The sequence below is a fragment of the Anabas testudineus genome, chromosome 9, assembly GCF_900324465.2.
Source record: "Anabas testudineus chromosome 9, fAnaTes1.2, whole genome shotgun sequence".
Classification (NCBI taxonomy): Eukaryota; Metazoa; Chordata; class Actinopteri; order Anabantiformes; family Anabantidae; genus Anabas; species Anabas testudineus.
In genome coordinates this window covers 7,559,037-7,578,110 of record NC_046618.1, presented here as the reverse complement: position 1 = coordinate 7,578,110, position 19,074 = coordinate 7,559,037, and the positions used below count along the sequence as shown (strand labels likewise).

General features: G+C 42.3%; 1 protein-coding gene across 1 annotated transcript; it reads left to right on the top strand.

The window, feature by feature from the left end:
• Positions 1-546: 546 nt before the first annotated feature.
• rorb (RAR-related orphan receptor B) lies at positions 547-18,968 on the top strand. Its single transcript, XM_026342764.1, has 10 exons — positions 547-869; positions 15,601-15,686; positions 15,791-15,932; positions 16,156-16,587; positions 17,024-17,145; positions 17,515-17,647; positions 17,774-17,881; positions 17,992-18,102; positions 18,228-18,340; positions 18,542-18,968. The coding sequence occupies exons 1-10, from the start codon at positions 863-865 to the stop codon at positions 18,704-18,706; spliced, it is 1,419 nt and encodes a 472-aa protein (XP_026198549.1). The 5' UTR covers positions 547-862; the 3' UTR covers positions 18,707-18,968.
• Positions 18,969-19,074: the final 106 nt, after the last annotated feature.

Here is a 19,074-nt window from a genome sequence, read left to right as displayed (position 1 = left end):
AAAACCCTTCAAAGGTTGTTTTTTTTTTTCTATATTGTTTGTAACTTTTAAAATCTGTGGGTTTGCTCGGTAATGTTTCATGTTATTATATATCAGGAGTTTCCTGTTAATCATATTAACATGTGAATCACTCTTCACACACTAAAAACAGAACCTTAACTCTGTCTATGTAAAGATATTGTGTAAACACACTCGCCTGGGTAGAGAGGCATGAACAACCCCCTTTTCCTCCTTACGTAATGTTGGGTTTCAATGAGAGACCGGGTTAAAGCCTCTTCTGTGCATGCACCTTGCACGGTGCTGACTAAATGTGGAAAGTGACATTAAAAACTTTGGTGTGACTGTGTGCTGTAGCGGCAGAGTGCGCTCAGCTTGTGTGCGTGCGCGCACGCAGTGTGTGTGTGTGTGTGTGTGTGTGTGTGCAGGCTCCGAAGAGAGAGTGGGAGGAGCGGAAAGTGCTCCAGTCCAATCCGGGCCGCCGGGTAAAGCCTCTCCTATACGCTCTTCCCTCCCTCAGCCCGCAGAAAAGAGTGAAACCCTCCCACAGAGGTGAGAGCGCAGATGTCATGAGAAAAGCGACCATACGGCCAGAGCGCAACGACCGACGCACAGAGCAACCTCAGCCCGCCTGTCTGCGCCCCTGTCTGGGATGCTTTTAGCGCAGAGACGTCTCCACTCAGGGCAGCCAGTGGACGTCGACGCAGATCCAACCCACTCTTTTCGTTGTTGTTGTTATTTTTAAACTGAGGATCTTTTTCCCCCCCGCCACCCCCTATCCTTTTTTTAAGTGTTTATGTTTGTTTCTTCATGACTGCTGCTTTGGGAAGCGAGCCTCAGCACCAGCTCCTGCAACGCCAACACCATGCGAGGTAAGACCATCCCACTGCTCCAAAGCACCGCCGCACTTTCCCCACGCTTCATCCCGATAAACACACCAAACGCGCGCGCGCACACACGGCACGTTGGGTTTTAGCCCACATTTGGCTTTGACAGTTTATTATTGGACTTTTCTTTTTCCTGGTGTCTTGGTCATTTTTTTCACATCCGAACTGAGGAGTTGTACACATGTGTATCTCGTATGTATAAAAGTTGATTTGGATCTTTCTGCGTGTGTGTATGACTGTGTTTTATGTGTGTGTGTAACAGGCCTACAGTTCAGCAAATTCATGCGTAAAGTCGCTGGAGTGTATGTTTCGAAATTAAAAGCATGGCATCTTATTAAAGCGGTAATTGTTTGAGCTTCACTCCACAACAGCGAGAATTAGAGGCACGCTGTCTGACGATCTGATGATGGGCAGACAACGTATTTTTATTTTCTGCTGATAAACTTCACTGAATGTTTTCAGGGATGCTACTTTTTACGCGCACCACTAACCCATTTCCATACCGCTGTGCGTCGCGCTGGGGATGTTGAAATTCAGCGTCAATGTCGTCCTGCGCGCACACACACACACACTCACACACACACACACACACACACACACAGACAGACAGACAGACACACACAGGTTAACACAGCTCTTTCCACGCTCACTAAGCATTTTCTTGCATTTGTTTTAAAACCATTTGAAACCAGTACGTGCTGTGTTAAATCAGTATTTGCAGCTTATCTGTCATTAGAAGTCAAACACGAATGTTTTCATATTTGATTCTTATCCGCTTAGTGGCTTTTGGATTTGTTTTATTTACTTTTCTTGATGTTGTGCAAGTGCCGCTGACGCAAAGTTGCAACACTCGTTCAGCTGGATGATCTTGAACTGTAATTGAACAGTTTTTAACCGGCTGAACACTTCTCGTTTAACACTTCTACTCAAACTAACCCATTCGCACAGATGCGTGGATGCCTTCACATCAAGCTGAAGATGTGGACAGGAGGAGAAATTATTGCGCGATTTGAAAATCTAACCATCACACAAAACGTAAAAAAAAAAAATAATAATAAATCAGCAAACAAAAATAATATGTGGTAAAATGAACAGGCTTTACCGAGGTTTACTGGGCCATGTTCGTTTTGATGTATAAACAGTGTGTTCTGACATCAGAGTGTGAATAAATGGACAGTATTATTATTTAACTAATATTATGAACATGGTTATTAATTAGGATGATTATAATTTAACCATGATTTAATCGGTTGAAGTAACTTAAATAACTATTAACCATCTATCTATCTATCTATCTATCTATCTATCTATCTATCTATCTATCTATCTATCTATCTGTCTATCTATCTATCTATCTATCTGAATGTCACATAAAGCTTCCTGCTCCCCCTGCTTCAAGCTATTACACCTTAGGCAACAAAAAAAAAAAAAAAACATGAGAAGGCCAAACACCCTCCACTTCTCGCTTTCTCTCCCATGGCAAACTCCTCTGTCATGCACCTTGTATTTTATCCACATTTTAATGGGCCTCGCGACCACTCTCGTGCATGGGAAGCTTTTGGGGGGTGTACCGAAAGCTCCTGCTTTCACTATATAGCTGTGGTTGGCAGAAGAGGCCCCTGAAGCATCTCTCTCACCCCTCTTTCTTCATGTTTCTCTTTCCCTCTCTCTCTCTCTCTCCATCTTCCTCTCTGCCTCTGCATGCCCCAAAGGGTTTTGTCAGATAGAATTAAATCAGTGTGGGCTGCACGGCCCCCACTCTCAACCTGTGTATGTGTGTGTGTGTGTGTGTGTGTGTGTGTGTGTGTGGAGTCTCGGCTGCCCTTACACAGAAATGTGCTCACAACCACAAGGTTATAAAAAATAGAGGCCCCTCATGAGCTATGGTAATTATGATTTAACAATAGCCACAACCTCTGACGCCCTGACCAAAGATGATGTCACCCCGTCGCCTGAACAGGAAAAAACAGAAATAACAGATAGAATAACATCATTGAGGCTGTTTCAGCATCTCAGAAAATTGAGCATTATTTTTCCAGTAAAGCTCAGTGTTGTGTAGGTTGTTGTAAACAGGATAATTATTTTTTGTATTTTCAAACAGCAGCAAGATGAAACTGCTGTGTGAACGGTGTTCCTCTAAAACCCTACAAAGAAGTTGTGTAATGAAATATCAGCAGTAATTGTGGCATTGTATTTTGGAGCAGGAAAAAGTTTCCGTGAAGTTTTCTTTTCAATAAAAATAAACGGTATATCATAACAACCCTAAACAGACGAAAATAACAAAATAATAACGCAAAATAAAATAGATTTCAATTACTGCAATTAAATGTTTTTCAGTCTAGACAAGTCTTATTTTGTTATTTGTTTACCCAGAGAACATCTGAACCAGAATCCACCAAATACTTCATTTACTTATGATGATCATGAACACAGTGGCTCTACTGAGGTCTCTGCTAAAGACGACCAACTGCGTTCACACACGTACATAAAAATAAATAAAAGCACAAACCCACACAAACATAAATTGACTTTGTAGAAGAGTATTGTGTTTGTCAATAGTTTCCTGTTTCCACAGTGATCCTTACAGTGCCCATTAGCCCACTGGTGTAAGCCTGAGAGCTTTTACACCCCATAGATGGGATGGCACCCGGGTCAGACAGGTCAAAGAGTTCAGCGACGCAAGGGAGTAACAGGGGAGGAGGGAGGGTCGGCCCATCATTTAATCTCATCTGTTGAAGATATGTGCCAATCACAAACTCCCATGCTCCTCCACCATGGGAAAAGATAGGATGATAGAGGCTGGGGGAGTGTGAGAGAGCGATCAACGATGAGGGGAATAAAAAGGAGAGGACAGGAACCACTGAAACTCTACCGTGGTTATTCTAATTGCAGCATTATTTATATTGATATTACCTTGCAAACAGTATGTTGCTCACATATGAAATATAAATAGAAAGCACTGAAAACAAACACACACACGCAGAAACAGCTGCAATACGCATGACAGCCTCATACCAATAGAATTAGTCCCATGCCGCTTTGTTTTGGAGGCTTGTGCAAGCATTGATTTGTCCGATTCGAAAGCATCCCAGGATCAATTTGTAGTCGAAGCCAACTGAAGCAGTCTGTTTAAATAAATCTATGGCACATAACTTACGTAGCTTGACTTATCTTTAATGTTCCAGATTTGTAGATTTCAGAATCAGATCTATCAACAGGGAATCTAAATATTTATTAGTTACTTTATTTTCAGTTATTGTGTTTTGTTTTTTACCGCAAAGAGTTGAATAGTTATAGTTGAATAGTTAGTTGCTATAATGTTATTGTGGGCAGAGATATATGTATCTATCAATATCTATCTATCTCTCGCTCTCTCTCTCTCTCTCTCTCTCTTACTATATATATGTATGTACCCATGAGTGTATAAACAGATAAAAAACAACACACCAATATAATAAGCTACAGTGGTAGAAATGATGCCTTCGTTGTAATAGCTGGAAAATACTGCACATATAACTTAATAACATCAAAACATTACAGGTGTTATTTTGTGTTTTTATACAGCTTACGACTTGAGCGAAAGATATAAAATGCCGCAGTTTGTCCCAAAAGCTCATTAAAATAAGTCTTTCTGAGACACCTGTATTACCAAAATGACGTCATAGCGGCTGATAAAGGAGCTACTTTGGAAACCAGCAGCAGGGGCCTCAGTCAGAAACAGCAGGTCCGTCTGCAGGTTTCGCCATCAAATCACTGTTTTCCATTGTTGCCATGAAATCACTTATTGCACACAATAGCTGGCACCTGGCCTGAGTGAATCTCTGGTTTGCAGCGTTATCAGGGCATGTGTGGTCTGTTGTCGAGCTCGGCGTGGTTGATTGTGTTGTTTATTGTGTGTTTGTGCTGACTAATGGCCCAGTGTTATGTAAGAAGAGAGGAGAGATTACCCCGAGCCCATGCAGGCCACACTGTTAATCCATCAACAGAGCCCTACTGACTGACTGAGGTACCACCAGAGTGCTGTTGCAACACACGTAAGATTACAGTCAGGACTCACTTCCCACTGTCTGTGCACCTGTCTTCAGATGGCAACAGCGTACGTGTCCACCTGACCTTTTTTTTTCAAGCCGTCCACTCAAAGTATTACACCACGCTGTGTGTGTGTGTGTGTGGCCTGGATGGCACTTCTGTAGTCCCACTGAGCCGCTATCATAGCCTGTGTTTGTTTAGCATGTGCTCAGCATGAACTCCATGTTGGTTTTATCCCTCTATGGCTGTCTGGGAGAGTCTAGGCAAACAGTTTTTTTTTTCTTCTCTCTCACTCTCTCCCTTTTTAATCTTTATACACACAAAGCGTGGGCTATAAGGCACGCTTCGGTTTGTGTCTCCACTTTATCTTAGCCGGGAGGGATTTCAGCCTGAACCACTCCTAAACTCTAAATCTGCCTTGAAGTCATAGAGTCCTCTGACAGCGCCTTCTGTTTTGTCAGTTTTACTCATCCATGAAGGCAGCATGTCTCAATGGAGGCACAATGATATTCAATATTCACATTTTCCTCCCATTTACATTGAAGCACAAACTGGGGGAAGAGGGTGAACGCGCTTGTTCAACGCAGAAACCGAGTAATGTAAGAACAGAGAGGCCTAATACATCATCGGAGAGGTAGTTGTCATAGAAAATATGTTCATTATCAAGAGCAGAAATTCATTTTCTCCTGTCTCATAATCAGTCAGGTTTTGTAAAAAGAAACACAGAGCGTATTGTCCGAGCGTCCAGTCTCTCGCTCTCACCTCTCTCACCTGCACTTCCAAACTCTGGTGCTCAACAGCCGTCATGTAAAATTGAAAACCAATGGAGTTAATAAATGGCAAATTAAAGTTAAATCAGGAGATGCAGTAAACAACGTGAATGAATGACTGAGATAAGATGAGAGAGGAAGTAAGAGTGAGACTTAAGAGTTATATAATAGTGCAATTGTGCTTGTGCGTGCATGTGTGTGCGCATTTGCTTGAGCAGGAGAGCATGTGCCTATGTGAAACAGTGAGGGATAACAGAGAAGGGGGTGACTGAAACACTTTGTATGCACGGTGGCACACACACATGATCACACAGATACAACCTACCGCGTCCTGACATTACACACTTGCACACTGTAGCTGCCTTCAGCAATGAACAACTCCAGCAGTGTAATGGCACTATCCAAAGTCCACACTTGCAAACCAACTATTTAACTTTAGCTAACATTCAAAGCAGATTAGTCAATACTCAGTAGTGCAGTAGGTGTGTTCCTGGGAGATATTTCAATCTTTAACTCATAGGTGATTGTATACATTAAATGTGTCTTTATGGGATAATATAAAAACGATCTCAAGGGAAATACTGTGACTACCTTTGCACACAAATGCAGCATGTGCCTCCCCATGGTTAAAAAAGGCACAGTGTATGCACATGAAATCTAAATCTAAATGCCTATACTCTGTGAAGGTGTTCAGTGCCTGCAGGTGCACAGCACGCACAAGCAACAATAAGCCTATAATACAGTATGACTTAGCCTACTGCGGCATCTTTCTTAATGACAAAGATTAGCCTGTTTTAGTGCTTGTAATCTCATTCAAGAGACTCTTATTAGGTCTATCTTTCTTTTACTCCACACAGCCCTCTCTCTCTCTCACTGTGTCCAAATCCTGAGCTACCTCTCTTAGCGTCGTGTGTGTGCGTCGCGCGCGTGCGTGCGTGTGTGTGTGTGTGCCCTAAGTAGACGAGACATCTCCCGCCATTCACAAAGAGAATGCAATTATGAAACCAAGACTGCTGCTGCTTATGCTCTCTCGGATTTAATGTTCATAACACATTCTGTTAAATCGTCTCACGAGAGAAAGAGAGGGGGAGAGAGAAGGAGACAGAGCAGGTGAAGAGCAGAGAAGGTTGGGTCGAGCTGAGCCGAGCTGTGTGATCTTTTTGTGATCAATTTGCCTCTGTGAGAGATGCCCCTGGGGCCACTTTTGGGAGAACCTTGTTAGGCTGAGTTAAATTGTTGCCTCAGGCAAGCTATTAGCGGCCATCTCTGGGAGAGGACACACACACACTCACACACACACTCACACATGCGTGCTCCCACACTGGCTTAAACAGACACAGTGAAATGCACACATACATTCAAACCTTTTTAAAAACACACATAAACTCGAACGGAAACGTATTCACATGCTCGCGTTCACTTTCAAGCTGACATCCTGTTTCACTTAGACACGTGAACCCACGACTAGCGGGGCAAGAATCTTTACTAAGGTAGTAGTGGCATTGAGATGTTCTGCTCTTGAGAGGTGTTACATAAATAAATAGTAATACCACAGTGTAGAAGTACTTCATAACAAGCAAATGTTGGGTATATTTTTAACCAACACCTGCAACTCCTTAAATCTTTTAGGAAATGTTTGGCAGTAACATTATGTAGGTCTAACGGGATAAAAAAATTACTTAAAGTATTGATAGGGAAAGTAATCGTGATGAAAAATGCATCCTTTATTATTGTACCGTATTACTGTATAGTAATGTTAATGCATTAAATTGAATTATTTTGTATTGGTTCATCATGTGCTCTTGCTAGAAATAAAACTATAAACTAAAATAAAAAAACTAACAATATAGTAATATCTATATCTATAGCTATAGCTGTCAAATAAATGTAGTGGAGTCCGACGTAGATTATTTTCTTTCAAATATTTATTCCAGTAGCAGAACATGGAAATACTCAAGTTTCCCTAAAATAAAAGTTTAAGTAAACGGCCTTGCGCTGGAGTTACTTTCCACCTCTGCTTATTGCAGTGATGTTGTTTAAATTACATTTTTAATCCTGCAGTCTAGGTGTAGATTAGCATAAATACACAATTTCAATGTTTAGTTGAAATCAAGCATTCACACAGACATGATTTCCATGCCACTCTAAGCGATTTAATTTTGTTAGCTATTAACAATGAGCACTGTTCTCTCTATACTAATACTTTACAGCCTAATTAACCCGTACTGTATGTCGATGTTCCCATCTCCCGAGTCTCTGTCTGACCACCGACTACCATGAAAAAGGATGGGACTGACAAAACTGGGAAATTTCACCTCGTCTTATGTAACAACTGACAGCAATTTTTGTCTGTCTTTCCTTGGATGTCCTCCTCTTTCTATTTCTCTCTCTACACTGGGATAACCACCTTTTCCTCTCCCTTCCCCCTCAAAGACACACACATACACACACTGTCATCTACAATTAGGCTCAAGAGAAACACCATAGGAGGAGGAGCGCAAGGTTGAGGGAGACTGAGGACATGGCCCGAGCTAACAAAACATTATTATTTCACCTCAGGAATGAGAAGACAGGATTTGTGCATGTGTGCATGTGTGTGTGTGTGTGTGTGTGTGTGACATGTTGCATATATAAACATATTCTTTTCTGCATTGATTCCGTTCATCTGCACAAAATATAAACACCGTAACCCACTCATTGTTTTGACAGCTTATTGTGCACACATGCAAGTCTGTTAACATGAGGGTAAAGGCATAAAAGAGGGAAAGGAATAAATGAGATAGCTTAAAGCACTATGTGTGTGTGTGTGTGTGTGTGTGTGTGTGTGTGTGTGTGTGTGTGTGTGTGTGTGTGTGTGTGTGTGTGTGTGTGTGTGTGCGCATTCTCAGTCAAATGTGATTGGATGTCGAGGGATGAGTTCAGGATGATAATGACCAGATGCAGCCCTCTCACACTTGGACTTGTTTCTTCCACTCTGATGCACTTGTTCAGTCCTTAAGGAAAGGTCAAAGGCCATCAGGGTCCTGTAGGTCACCTAGGGTGTAGGAGTGTGAATGTACGCCTGTGTGTGTGTGTGTGTGTGTGTGTGTGTGTGTGTGTGAGTGAGTGTGTACAGTGACCATGAGAGGCAGGTCTGAGGAGCCAGATGGACAGATTGTTTGTGTGTATATATGTGTGTTCAGGCAGGGGTTAGGTTTACCCTGTGGATTATTTCCCACGCCTCCTTCTCCTCTTATCCATCCGAGGCAACCCTGTTTCCTAAAAATGATGTTTCTGCACAATTAAACTGCAATCACAAATACATTGTGTAGAACGTAATTGCAACCCAATAACGTTTTCTATTAACATAATGGCCATATGTTCACAGTTAAATAGAAGTCGCAAATAGTTTGATACTTAACATATTTATTAAATGTACTCTCACAAAGTCTGGATTCAATTGTAAACAAAATCACAATCTTTCTGTAACCAATGTGTTTTCTTGCCTAAGCCCAACAGGAGTCTGGACTCAAACCCAGGTCTGCGGTTTGTCAGTCTGCACATCATACACCATCCATCCACCCCAACCACCAGCTTGCAAGTCTCTTTCCCCTAATAAACGTATTGCTTATTTCATTAAAAAAATAATGTAGCACCACAACATAATTATTAATTATAATTAACATAATTATTAAACAATCGTTCTTTACAAAAACATAATTGTGGCTGCAGTTTAATTGCATTGGAACATAATTTTCAGAAGACAGGGTTGTCTGAGTCCACATGCTGCACTGACAAGCATAGAAATCCTACTGTAAAGTCTGTTTTTTCAAAAGCAGTTTGCAGTAATGTATGCATTCAAGCATGTCTGAATGTGTGCCTCTGTCTGTCTGAACGTGTCTCTGCGAGCGTGTGTGTCTGTGCATGTGAATCGATGCACTGGATGACAGCCAGTGGCCCCCTTCTGTTCCCTCACCGTGGCGTCCAATCACGCCCGGACACAAGATTCTATGAGCAAACTGCAGCTGATCCCAGACCTGCTATCTGAGCAATTACCCACAGTGCTTTGGGGCTGCACGGCAAGCTGGACAAGCTCATGCCCTCAGACATACAGCACGGGGGGAGGGCGAGAGCGACTATTTTTCTAACTGTTGGTACATAAATTTGTGTGCGTTGGCAAAGTATTGGAGGGTGAGTCAGGGGGCTGGGGGAGCCTTATGGGAAAAGCAGTGATTGGGGGTAGTAACATGTATGCTCATGCAGCAACAGTGTAACTGTATTAATGAGTGAACAAAGACATGTTTAACGGTGAGTGATGAGGATGGGGGAGGGGAGATGGGCCTGCTGCATGGCATTATGATTATTGCAATAACAAACTGCACAGCTGACTATACATAAAACACAGACAGAGCCGGTACACGACTGGACCATCATCATCAATGAGGTTGTTCAGTGCATGTAAACCAGCGTTATGTTAATCAGTGAAATCATATGTAGATGTTTGGGTCTGAGATGATCATCCCAGGTGCACTGCCCCGACTGCTGAATAGTTTCTCAATTAACAAGTCCATGTTTGCTCTCTAAAAAGTGACAAAGATAATGAAAAACTATTGCTTCTCTCAGTGTTCAAGATGAAGTCTTCTGTTCTTTTATTTCGTTTGACCAAGAGTCTAAATCTTGAAGTAAATTTATGTCGTCAATGACGTACTAGAGATAGCAGGAAAAACATGATGATAAATTCATTCATTTTCTTTACAGGTCTCTACAAGCTGTTACTAACTATTAACAGTAAAAATTAAATCAGGAAACACTGATGCTACTGTATCAGCCAAACCTCACGTTTGACATGAGCGTTCAACGCTGTGTCGCAATGAAGAGAAAATGTTTATTGAATTTCTCCTTGAGCAAGTGTTAATCGGGAAATCCAGTTTAAAACACACAAGAGGCAGGAACCTTGAAAGTGTTTGGTACCAAAATGTGTCTGTATCACTGAGTATTGAGTGTTATGAAGTAGCAGAAATGGCATCAATTTGTAGTGCTTGAAATACCAAAATCTTTTTTTTTAACCTGTGTCTGGCTCTGTTTTATTTTTATATCGTTTATTTTATAGCTGCTTATGTTTAGAGAATTTAAGAACTTTGTCTTTTGGAGTTAAATGAGGTTTTTTTTAAGTATTCAAAAAGTAATTCTGCACTAGTAATACTACTAATAATACCTGCACTAGTATTGTAAAGTTTTAAACAACCCAAAGAATTCAGGCAACATATAGTGGACACAGCAATCAATCTAGTGATGAGAGTGACTTTCTAATTAAGGTCATTTAATGCCGTTGTTGGAGAACAGACAGTAAAGACAGACAGGAAATGAAAGATCCATATGCAGTGGCAGTGTTTCATTGATTTTAATGGGGCAGTATGATGTGAAAACATGACAGGAGACACGAGGGAGATAACCCAAACAGCACTGCTATACGCTATTCCCAGCTGTGTTAATCCACTCAGCGATCACGCCACCAAAAGTTTTCTCACTGTTTTTCATCGTTGATGGAGAAGAAAAAAAAAAAAAAGCTTGTTCTTCTCTAAGCTCTATGAAACAAGCAAGACACAGAGAGATGGAAATAGATCATGAGAAACAAAAACTGAAATGATTTCTCAGTCACACACACACACTTAGAGCTTGTAGCGCGAGGAGTAAGACTCTGAAACAAATGAAAAAGTCAAACAGACTGAAGTGAAGTGGATGGCGAACAGTGATAGCATAATTCACAGTATATAGACATCTAAGATCAGCGCCAGAGTTGTTGAGATTTAACAAGGAGGGCTGAGCGGTAAAGTGCTGATCTCCTTCATTTCCGCAGAAGATATCTAGTTAACTGGCAAGAAGCTATGCAGATTTTTTAATGAAGTGGAAATACCACCCACATTCATACCCCACAAATCAACCCCTGGGAATACAGTAAGAGTTGTGTTTGCATTTCTGAAGTGCCTTCCATTGGTAAAAGTTATGGGAGAAAGTGATTTCAACTGTGCTGTGATACCAAAGCGTCGACGTCTAGTGTATTTGACTGTGCCATTGTAACTGCGTGAAATTGTGTGTGCGTGTTGCTTTGGATGTCTTTCTGTTGTAGACCCACCCATAGGCTGAATGAATGAAACATGCATGTCCAGTCTGGCCCTTTTTGAAACACACACACATTCTCACAGGAACTAAACATGTATAGCAACACCTAGTGGCCTTAATCTGCAGTTGCATTATCAGTATAGACAAGTAAGTAATTCTGTCTGTTTGCATGTGAGTGCAACTCTCTGGCATCAGTGTGAGCTACTGATGTGCTTTGAATCAAGTATGGTTAATATATTGGTGCTAGGCTGCAGCTTTTTTTTTCTGCTGTGCAATGTAGATAATTAGGACTCTATTAAAGAGAGGGCCCACCCAGGAAATACACAAGAGATCGTCACTTCATTAAAAATCAATTATCATAACACACGTGCCAGTGCGATACAGCCCTCACGGCCCACACACATACACGTGTGCAAACACTAAGCGGCGTTCTGCACACTACAACAACTATCTTTGCTCGGTTCACTCTGAAATCCATCTGCAGTCAGTTCTCTTTATCTCTCTTTTTCTCTCTCAAGAGATTGTGCAGGCCTGATCCTCCACTTAGCTGAGGAATCGCCAGCGTTGCAGTCCCGCTCTTACATAATAACCTCAAGATAACACTCACGCTCTAACTGGCTGAGGACGCTGTCAGTCACTCAGCTTGAATAGGGTCAACTCAGGTTGTGGAAGGTGTAGCTGGGAACTAAACTTTCTCCCAAAAATTGAAACAAGTGGCTTTTTTCTTCAAAAAAGCTCTCTATGGAAAAGGATGTCTGTCAAAGAGAGGTTAGGGAAACAGCTGCATATAGACGCCTTTCTCTCAAGTTATAATCAATTTTAGGAATTCGCTTCCACGACAGTACCGTGAAATTAAAAACAGAAAAACGTACATCCAAACTTTGACAACAATAAGAACACAGCCTCTTCTAAACAGCCGACAGATAACACATTCATATTCATATGTAATCCACCACTTCAGCTAAAGTAAAGGAAGCCAGCCAGTGTGTATTGTTGACTGGATGTGGAAGTGGGAGTCCTTCAGTAAACAAATCAAACAAAGCCTTTGCTGCTGAGAGAGGGCGGCAGGATGGACTGTGAGTTGGCGTCACACACCGATGACATCACTTCCTTTAAGCGTGTGACAGCTTAGCACATCATCGCAATGACAGCCAGACGAGTGCAACGAGTGGGTGGTCACCCTGGCAACAGCAATGCTGTCATGACTGTCTCCCTATATCCTACCTGACAGTCCCTGCTGGCGTTGAGCACAACACACACGCACTAAACAATGCACACACCCACACACATATTCGCAAACACTTTGTCAAGCACATGTACACATACTTTATCTTTCTCTGTCTATTTTATATGAGAAACCAACGCTCAGGCAATGCACATGCCCACATACCCTTGGTCCTTTGGGCATAATTATGTGATACACAGAGGAGTACAATCTCCCATGGTGTAAAACAAAATGCACTGAAGATGCGGTATACCATAATCACAGGGGAGAAACAGTAAACACACTCTCCTCTAAGATTAAAAAAACAAATTCGTAAAGAGCTCTTTCCTAAAAGTAATCAGAAATATTTCCACTTTGCAGTAGCAGCAGGTGTGGGATGATCACGTTCAGCTAATCTAAACCCACAGAGACTCACTTGCTTCATCGTGTTTAAAAATGCAATTGAAGTTCGAGTAAAAGTTTGTGGAAAAAACAGAGCAACAGCAAAACTAAGAGGATTTTGAAGCGCTAAGGATGAAGGAGACACAAAGTGTGGCGGATGCACTGTTGTCCTGTTTTCTATTTACTGCTCAGATGTGGTCCGTTGATAACAGCCATGTCCCGGGTATAACTGACCTGTTTTACAGACTATAAATAGCATGTTACAGGCCACGTTTATTGACAGCTCTGTGTATGTGTAGTCTGTGTGTTTCCTCCCAGTCCAGTGCCCTGCTCTGACCCAGTTTAGAGCCAGTTGGCCAGGAATTGGTGAAAATGGGTCACATCTTGAGCTGCACCAGAACTCACAGCATGATCTACACTTCCTTAAGCATACAGTTAGATATAGTGTCGTTCCATTTATAGTGTTCAATCACAGACTGTCACAAGACACAATGACTTATTGTTGGGTTAAGGGGAACTAGTGAATGTAAATTAAGATTTGCCAAGAGAAAACACTGGAACTGAACACTCACTGACATGTTGAATGATAACTATAAAGATAACAGCAGATGGTACATAGTCCAGGGTTACGGCTGAAGGTCAGTTTTTAGTTTGGAGACAATTTAATGCCCACTAGGGGGCAGACAGCCAAGTGAGAATGAATGAATGAATGAGCAACTACAACATGTTACCAGTGTGTATCTACAAAGGCTCTCCCATCAAGTACAAAGTACAAACCATTCACATTAATCACGTGGCACTGGCCAGTGTCTATGTCTGTATCAGAGTATCTGTATGTATGAAGGCAAGGGTTCAATGACGCTTTTGAATGTAAAACAGTCCAGCTCCCTGAGGTGCAGGTAGATTATATAATGTATACACAGCAGTAAGTGTCTGTACCTGTCCAGTCGCTTAGACAGACAGAACTGTCTCCATTGATCCTCATATGGGATTATCCAATTATATATACTGCACACTCATTCCCCCCAGACATTTAGTCTACACATACATGTACTGTAGAAATCTGTCCATCACACACATTCAAACAGTGTCTAAAATAAATCACTTACAGTTGCAGCACAACAACAAACATAAAAGTGCACTTCAGGATGCACGCAAACTAAGTTACAGTGATATTTTAGGTTAGTGTTACTTAAGGGTCTCTTAAGGGCTGATGAACACGCACAATACAAAAATAAGAAACTTGTATTTTCTGTCAATGTTGTCTCAGAAAGTTAATAAAACCTGCAGAAATCCCCACAGGTGGGAAAAAGAAAGGAGACTGAATGGCTATTTCAGCTGTGGCTAAGACAGTGCTCAGCAGAGTAAGGAACCAGCTCGTCGGGAAATAATTTAGGATTAGATAGGCTGTCTAATCTCTTTATAGAGAGTGTGCCATCTCAGCAGACATACCTGCCTACCTCCATCTCATATCTCACAACAGGAACTGCGGCTTTGTCTTTCCTCATATAATGGATAATAAGTTCAAAGACACTAGTGACAGGTGCTTCTTCGTGTTACACTGAAATACCTTCTGGGGTTCATTTTGTGTGCCTTTGGTTGTGACTGTACATGGAGCTGCCGATACACAGTGAGTAACATTTAAATATGAGTGCGTTTGTAGATCAAGAAGGCTTACTACTGAACAGGCTGTAGAAGACAAGGTGTGTGTGTGTGAAAAAGAAAGAAAGAGAGAGCGAGAGTGCGGTAGAGCAAGTGTGGTCCTTCAGTGATGTAACCTCCTTTCTCATTATGAACAACCTTGCCAACCTGCATGGGTCTCTCCTTCAAACGTAACACAAACCCCCCAACACACACACACACACATTTAAGGGTATCCAGTCATTTGTGTGTGTGTGTGTGTGTGTGTTTGCATGTGTGCGTGTACGCACTCTTCAGTGTCCCAGTCATTACACTACAAAGACACACAGAACGTTGTCCAGATGTCACTGTGACCTTGTGAAGTTGAGGTTACACACATACAGTATGGACACATACTAATCTTAATCAAGCTGCACAGCCAACCAGGTTTTTACCTTTAAATCGAACTGACCAATTGAGGTCTGAAAAATCTGTAAAGTAAGGTGGAGGAGTCATGTGTCAGAAACTGGAAAATAAAAGTCCAAAATGTGTGATGTAACACGTCTTTTCTGTCCTTTGTTTCTGCTCACAGCCCAAATAGAAGTTATACCATGCAAAATCTGCGGAGACAAATCATCAGGAATCCACTATGGAGTTATTACGTGTGAGGGATGTAAGGTGAGACTTAACACATTGTGCTTCAAAATTGTAGCGTCGTTCATGCAGGTTCTATGTTTCTTGGCTATTATTCTGTATTCATGCTCTTTGTTGATATTAACCAGGGTTTCTTCAGACGGAGTCAGCAGAACAACGCATCCTACTCCTGCCCCCGCCAGAGGAACTGTCTGATAGACAGGACAAACCGCAACCGCTGCCAACACTGCCGCCTGCAGAAATGTCTCGCCCTAGGAATGTCCAGAGATGGTGAGGCCCAGTACTCCCACATATATATATATACAAATAAGAATGCGTACTTATATAAGAGGTGAAGATGACATGCCATTTCTGCTATTCCTTTTTCTAGTTTTAACATCCTGTTTTTTACACTACAGCTTTGTGAACAGTTTTTTTTTTCTTACTGCTGCCTAGAGGAGCTAATATATTCCAGTAGGTTTTTTTAAATGCAGTCTCTCTTTGTCACACACAGCGGTAAAGTTCGGCCGCATGTCCAAGAAGCAACGTGACAGCCTGTATGCAGAGGTCCAGAAGCATCAGGCACGACTGCAAGAGCAGCGGCAGCAGCAGACAGGCGAAGCAGAAGCTCTGGCACGTGTTTACTCATCCAGCCTAACCAACGGACTGTCCACACTTAACCATGAGATTGGGGGCACCTATGCCAATGGCCATGTGATTGAGCTGCCAAAAGGTGGCCATGGTAACGGAGGTGGTCTCCCAGGGGGCTACTATGGGATGGATTCCACCCAGCCATCTCCCGACCAGTCAGGCTTGGACATGTCGGGCATGAAGCACATTAAGCAGGAGCCTGTGTATGACCTGACACCAGTACCCAATCTGTTCAGCTACGGAGGATACCAGGACAGTCAGCTAGGACCCAATAATGTCAGCATGGGAGAGCTGGGTAAATTCTTTTTCCTAATTTGTACAATAGATGCTGAACAACGGTTTTATTCAAAATTGACACAAACTATCTGCATGGGAGCCTAAAAGTTACCCACAAAGTAGTCAGGTAGAGCCTGAGTCAGAGGGCTAATCTGAGAGCACAACAGGAGACCAGACAGGCTTACACAGCTAGCTGTCAGGGTGTCACATTACTGTATGTACAGCCAGGCTGTTAGCACGAGTTAAGATTTACTAAAATGAAAAGTAAAAATGATAAAACATGCCTTTAATCTCCTCCACCAAATGTTTGCAAAGGGATCTACAGTATGATGTGCACAGTATGTTCCCCTGCCCTAACACATGTCATATACTGCACCACTCTATGAAATGTAGAAATAAATGAATCTATCACATGGAAAGGAAAAAGTGAATAAACAAACACGTCCCTCTCGCAGACCGCATTGCTCAGAATATCATCAAGTCCCACTTGGAGACATGTCAGTACACAACAGAGGAGCTGCAGCAGCTAGCCTGGCAGACACACTCCTACGAAGAGGTCAAGATGTACCAGAGCAAGGTAGGTTTTATGTTTTCATACCATCTACAGCGTTTCACATTTACAATATCTGTCTTTCTTTATTCTTTTTGTCTTTTCATTATTATACTATAGTTAAATACCCGTATTATTTCATTTTTCCAACGTCCTCTGCCTTAATGACCATTCATGTGAAATACAGAAATTATTTTTCATCATAACCTTTTTCAAAAGGGACAATTATATTTTGTTCTCTTTTCTCCCTCCCTTAACATGTAATCTGTATTTATTCAGGCACTGTGAGTCATAGCAAGTATTAATGTTGAAGGAGTGTTAGGGAAGTGATTTACCGACATGAATATAACCACATATGTGCAGAACACAGCCTAAACTAGGTGTGTTTGGTTTTAGCCCCGGGACGTGCTGTGGCAGCAGTGTGCCATTCAGATCACCCATGCAATCCAATATGTGGTGGAGTTTGCCAAGCGCATCTCAGGGTTCATGGAATTGTGCCAGAACGACCAGATCCTCCTGCTCAAGTCAGGTAAGTCAGCTGGACTCAAGGATGTCTCTATGTCTTGTTGAAGGGCAAACAACTTTGCACATTGCAACAATTGCCAATTCTTTTTAGTCAGTATATTACTCCCATCTCTGTGCCCTGTTCTTCCAGGTTGTTTGGAGGTAGTCTTAGTGCGAATGTGCAGGGCGTTCAACCCTCTCAACAACACTGTGCTCTTTGAAGGGAAGTACGGAGGCATGCAGATGTTCAAAGCTCTAGGTAAGAAAAAAATCACCTTTTGCTTATCAATACAGAAATGTGCAAGAAGTTAGATTAAAATCTCTGTTTTTCTTTGCCCTTCTCTGTCCTCTCCTCTGTTTTCCTCCAAGGTTGTGATGACTTAGTCAGTGCTGTGTTTGACTTTGCCAAGAGTATGTGTTCACTGCAGCTTACAGAGGAGGAAATCGCTCTGTTCTCAGCAGCTGTACTAATTTCCACAGGTCAGTGCACATTCAGATCTGTTGCTAACTGACTCAAGACAATGGACAGTCCACAAAACCAGATAGTTACCGTGTTTGTCTGCATAATGACCAGTGACAATATCAAAATCAACACTTCTTCCCAGATCGGCCATGGCTGATGGAGCCTCGGAAAGTCCAGAAACTCCAGGAAAAGATTTACTTTGCTCTGCAGCACATTATGCAGAAGAACCACATGGATGAAGATGCACTGGCTAAGGTAAGTCAAGCCTTTGTAGTGAGATAAGTCAAATTCAAGAAAGCACTTGACACCTCACGTACATGAATCCATGGGCTAATGGAACAGACACCAAATCCTCTGGCCTCAAGGACAAGTAGGGCAATGTAGGGGAAACTTTCTGCTTGTTTGTAGTTTCTCACTGTAAATGTTCTCGTCCTTTGTGTCTCTCTTCTCTGGCAGCTGATCAGCCGAATCCCAACGTTGTCAGCCCTGTGCACTCTCCACACCGAGGAGCTCCAGGCCTTCCAGCAGCTCCACCCAGAGACAGTCAACGTCCTCTTCCCTCCACTCTACAAAGAACTGTTCAACCCCGACCCCAACTCTGCAATGGCCATGCCCAAGTGACTGCCTGTGGTCTCATTCCAGCATATGGTGCCATCAGATCACCAAGAAAATGAGACCACGGCTACGTCTGACGAGCCCACGGCAGCTGGGTCGATTACATCACCACCTTGGCAACCGCATATTCCAGAGCTCCCGCAGCCCCATAACTCCGGGGTGAGGAGTCAAGTGTCAGAAACTTACAGTTACCGCCAACAATACTAGGAATGTCCAGCACTTAACCCATCCTCTTCACCGAAACAGTCTGAAGAATGTATATATAAATGCAACGCGCCCCAAGCCACAACCTGAGCGGGTTCTGGCTCCTGTCTCCTGAACTTAACTGACTGACAAGAAATGTACAGATTTTAAAACATCTATGAACAATTTTA